Source organism: Microtus ochrogaster, linkage group LG1 (genome assembly GCF_000317375.1).
Source record: "Microtus ochrogaster isolate Prairie Vole_2 linkage group LG1, MicOch1.0, whole genome shotgun sequence".
NCBI classification, from domain to species: Eukaryota; Metazoa; Chordata; class Mammalia; order Rodentia; family Cricetidae; genus Microtus; species Microtus ochrogaster.
In genome coordinates, this window is record NC_022027.1 from 22,380,312 (window position 1) to 22,385,163 (window position 4,852).

The following is a 4,852-nucleotide window of genomic DNA, read 5'->3' on the forward strand; positions in this document are numbered from 1 at the left end:
GGAGGAGGAGGAGGAAGAAGAAGAAGAAGAAGAAGAAGAAGAAGAAGAAGAAGAAGAAGAAGAAGAAGAAAAGAAGAAAACAAATTAACAATGCAGCAAGTAGATAAAGCTTACAGGATAGGTAAAGTAATGAGAAAAACCAAGGTTGGGTAAGGATGTGATTTCAATTGTCTTAAAAATAGACTCGTAAGAATAAAAAATTGGCAATTATACACACACTTGTTAACTCTTGTTTCAATTCAGAATATATACACTTTGTTTATGTCATTCATAGCCCCTTTTAAGCAGGATATTTCTCTATTTTGAAATTTAGGGCAGCAGCAATGACTCTCCGCACGGTATTATTGTCATTGCAAGCACTGTTGGCAGCTGCAGAACCAGATGACCCCCAGGATGCAGTAGTAGCAAATCAGGTAAGGAGACAGATTTTGAAAGACTTTCTCAGACAATGTCAGCATAGGAACATTCTTTATTGGCACGCATTTGGAAATGGTTTAATTGGGCATGTGATAGATGCTACTTCCTAGTGTATGAAAGAATTCCACAGTCAGTCCCTATGTAGCTACCATCCAGATTGTATAGTTAGCATTTTCACATGCGCCGTATCATTTGTGCAACCGTGTAGCTCTCTCTCCGTACATTCTTGACTTCTTCCCCTACCAAAGAAGTGGAGTCCATAGTAGTGGACTTAGGAGTGATTTTTCATGTGTGTTGCTTTTTATCTTTAATGCCTTTAAGGATAAGGTAAGGGGCTGGAGAGATGGCTCAGCCATTAAAGGCTAGGCTCACAACCATAAATATAAAGGATAAGGTAAGGCCCATCCACTATGGCTGGTTTGGGTAATCTTATTTTGTAGGAACAGAGTCATTTACAGTCATAGGGACAGTGTTACATGCTTTCTGAGACTTGTAAGGTGTAAATTACTAATAATATTACGAGTATCTATACCTTGAGACATAGCTTGCCAACCTCTACTGTAAGTATTCTGATTTACTGAGCATTTTTGTTGTTAAACATCATCATCTCTCAATGTATGAAATACTTCTCTTTTCTCTCCCTATATTTACAGTTGATTCTCAGTTTCTATTTTTCTTTTCTCTCTCTTCTCCCTCCCTCCCTTTCTTTTTTTCCCTCTTGAGACAGCGTTTCTTTACATAACAGTTCTGGTTGGCTTTCCTGGAACTCACTCTCTAAACCAGGCTGACTTTGAACTCAGAGAGATCTGCCTGCCTCTGCCTCCCCAGTCCACTACTTCCTGGCCATTGTTACCCTCTTTTAATGAAAACTTTTGTAGCCCACTCTTGTTTTTAACCTTGCATTGATTACTGGATAATCACAGTACCTACTCTGTCACTGCATGCCAAGGATCTGCTTGTGCTTGAGTTTTTTTTCCTGAACCCCAAATCCTCTTTCAAACAGCTATACTGCCAAGTGTGGAGGTGCACTCCAGTCTCAGCAGTTGGAGGTAGAGGCGGGCAGACCACTCTATTCTAGTAGACCAACCTGCTCTACTAAGTAAATTCCAGGCCAGGCAGAGTTACAAAGAACCTATCTCAAAACAAACAACCAAAACCAAGTGGTTAGGAACTCACTATCACTCACTTAGAGCCTACTATTTACATTGCAAAGGTTCTTCCTGATAAGTTATCCTTGGGCACTTTATAACTTTTTAACACTTTTAACACCTGTGATTTGAGATCATTAAGTTCTGAGATCATAATCATTTTTATGTCATTCTGTTTTTCTTGCTTTCTCTTTGAGGAAACATTTATCAAGTATCCTTAATTTTTTAAAAGTGCTTATTTGTGTGTGTCAGCACATATGCACACATACGTGCCTACTTAATGTTTAAGTGTGGGCACTGTTACCTTGTGGCAGGAATGTGTGCGTCTAAGGACAACTGTATCTCCTTCCATGTTACTCAGGTTTCAGGCGTCAAACTCTTTTTGTATTTTGTTTGTTTTTATTTCTTCGAGACAGGGCTTCTCTGTGTAGTCCTGGCTGTCCTGGAACTCACTCTGTAGAGCAGAAGGCATCACACTCACAGAGAACTGCCTGCTTCAGCCTCCTGAGTGCTGGGAGCCCTGGCAGGCTTTCAGGCATCAAACTCAATTTGTCAGGCTTATTGCAGGTAGTGTTCCTAGCTGCTAAGTCATCTTTCTGGCCCAAATTTCTTTATCCTTATGCTCTTAAAAGAAAAGGAAACCTTATTGTCGGGCAGTGGTGATGCACACCCTTAATCCCAGTACTTTGGAAGCAGAGGCAGCTAACTGGATCTCAGTGAATTCGAGGCCAACCTGGTCTACAAAGCGAGTTCCATGACAGCCAGGGCTCTTAGAAAAGCCCTGTTTCGAAAATCAAAAAAAAAGCTATTTTAAAATGTGTCTCTGTTGTGTCTCTTGAATACTTGAGTGCCAGTAACCGTAGAAGTCTGAAGAAGTTGTCAAGTTGTTGGATACCCTGAGTAGAAGTTAGGCCTCCTGAAGTTTGTTGTGCTGGGAATTGATTTCTCGTCATCTGCAGAGCAGCCAGGGCTCTTTAACTACTGAGTCGCCTTTCCAGGCTTCTCTTTATGGCTTTAAGGCTTTAATGTAAATATATATTTTTGACAACTTTTTCTCTTCCTTCCCCTTGATGATCTCCCTTTTTCTATGCATGCCTCCTTAGTTCCATTGCTGAACTTCAAAGTGCTTGAAGTTATGACTCTTCACTGTTGGCACACACATGCTGTTTGTTCATTTTGGTAGCAGAAGTCTTTCTTAAGAAGCTTAGCTTTGATTTTCCCACAGATTGAGATTTAAGATCAAAGCTGACTTTTAGCACTTAAAATAATTTTGCTTGTTTGGTAATAAGGTATTGAAATACATTAAATATATCTTTTGTTTTATTTATTTTTGGAGACAGGGTTTCTCTGTGTATCCCTGGCTATTCTGGAACCAATTCAGTAGACCATGCTGTCCTTGAACCCGCAGAGATCCTCCTGCTTCTGCCTCTCTATATAGTTCAGGACAAAAGGCATGCACCACCACTGTACTCTCTAAGTAGAGGCTGGTGGATTTCTAAGTTTGAGGCAAGCCTGATGTAGATATAGAGAGTGCTTGGACAGCCAGGTCTATATAGTGAGAACTTATTTTAGCAAAAGAAAAAGAGGGGGAGAGAAGGAAAGAATAAATTGATTTGATTTGCCTTCTGCCTTGTGACTAGAGAGATGGATGGCTCAGAGATGAGATCTCAGCACCCGCATTCTGCTGTTCTATACTGCCCTCTTTTTGACCTTTCTGGGGGTTTCTACACGCATGTGCATATATACACACATACTTACATATGTAAATAAATATTTCAAAATCTTTAAAAATAGTACTTTGATAAGAAATATTAAGTGGCTAGGAGATGGTGGTGTACGCCTATTCCCAGCACTCAGGAGGCAGAGACAGGCAGATCTCTGTAACTTTGAGGCCAGCCTGGTCTACAGAGCAAGTTGTAGGACAGCCAGGGCTTTTTCACAGAGAAATCCTGTCTCAAACAACAAAACAATAACAACAAAAAAGGAGCTATTAAACAGTTTGACAGTTTTTACAAATGAATGTACCTCACATCTTTCAAATTTATATGGCAAATCTATGTAAAAGCATTCTGAATTTTAAGTTTTCTTGAATGGTAGTGATACAAGTTAGGGTTGGGTTTACTTGATTACAGAGCAGCTCCAAGAGAGGTGTCTCACCTTGAGCTCTGCCCAGTAACATAGTTGCTTATATTTATCAGCCAGTGTTCATGTAATTTAACATGCAGCTGATTTTGTTGTGTGATTTGCTGTACAGTGATTAGAACATTTCAATAATGGGTTCATTTAATAATAGATGCTTGTTTAAAGTGTATTAACTTTGTCCTTTATTTTCACAAAGCTTCATATTTTGAATGACACATCCGCAGTGGAAAACGAATACCAGTTTGTGTTTTGTCACATGGAGTGCTGGTAACTGACCTTGTGATTGTGGGCTTATTATTAAGCTAGCACTACCATTCATTGATCTCTGCAGCCCCAGCCCAGAGGAGTCCCATGTTAAATAGAAATGTGTTTTCTCTAGAAGAATCAGAGCCTTAGTTGAGCTGCTGTGTTGACTATCACTGTATTGTCATGTTAATTTTTTTTCTCCCCCTCCATGTAGTACAAACAAAATCCTGAAATGTTCAAGCAGACAGCTCGACTTTGGGCACATGTGTATGCTGGAGCACCAGTTTCTAGTCCAGAATACACCAAAAAAATAGAAAACCTGTGTGCTATGGGCTTTGATAGGGTAAGTACAGGAGGAGTTGATTTGATTTCCTCTTTCTAAACTGCTCCCAGTCCTTGAAACAGATGGACTTACAATGTAAAAGAAATCTAGTTTTGGTTAATAGTGTTTTGTTATTGAATTTAATAACGATTCTTTTTGTTGATTCCAGTCATTACTAGAGGAAAGAATGCATGATTCTCAGTGTAAAACCTTAGTGACGTTTTTCAGTGCTTAGCAAGTGCTTCCTTGAGTTGTGATTGCTCTTGTCCTCTTTTTACAGAATGCAGTAATAGTGGCCTTGTCTTCAAAATCATGGGATGTAGAGACTGCAACAGAACTGCTTCTGAGTAACTGAGGCATGGGAGCTGCTGCCAGCCAAGCTCACCTCTTCTTGAGGAGCACCAACATCTGTTATTTTTAGGATTCTGCATAAATTTCTTTTAAACTGGCATTCTTGCCTGATGATGTTATCTAGGCACCATTGGAGACTGCAAAAAAAAAAAAAAAACACCAACCAAATTCCCTGCTCTGTAAATAAAGCTAATTAAACATCTGTGTAAATTTAAAAAGGGGAAAT

At 39.5% G+C, this 4,852-nt stretch overlaps 1 protein-coding gene across 2 annotated transcripts in view; it reads left to right on the forward strand.

The window, feature by feature from the left end:
• Positions 1–4,852, forward strand: part of Ube2k (ubiquitin conjugating enzyme E2 K) — a 58,142-nt gene extending 53,290 nt beyond the window's left edge. For both annotated transcript variants that reach the window (XM_005359272.3, XM_026785050.1), the window contains 3 exons: positions 314–413; positions 4,168–4,296; positions 4,556–4,852. In XM_005359272.3, coding sequence (XP_005359329.1) covers positions 314–413; positions 4,168–4,296; positions 4,556–4,630 — 304 coding nt within the window. In that variant the 3' untranslated portion in view covers positions 4,631–4,852. The remainder of the gene's footprint in view (positions 1–313; positions 414–4,167; positions 4,297–4,555) is intronic.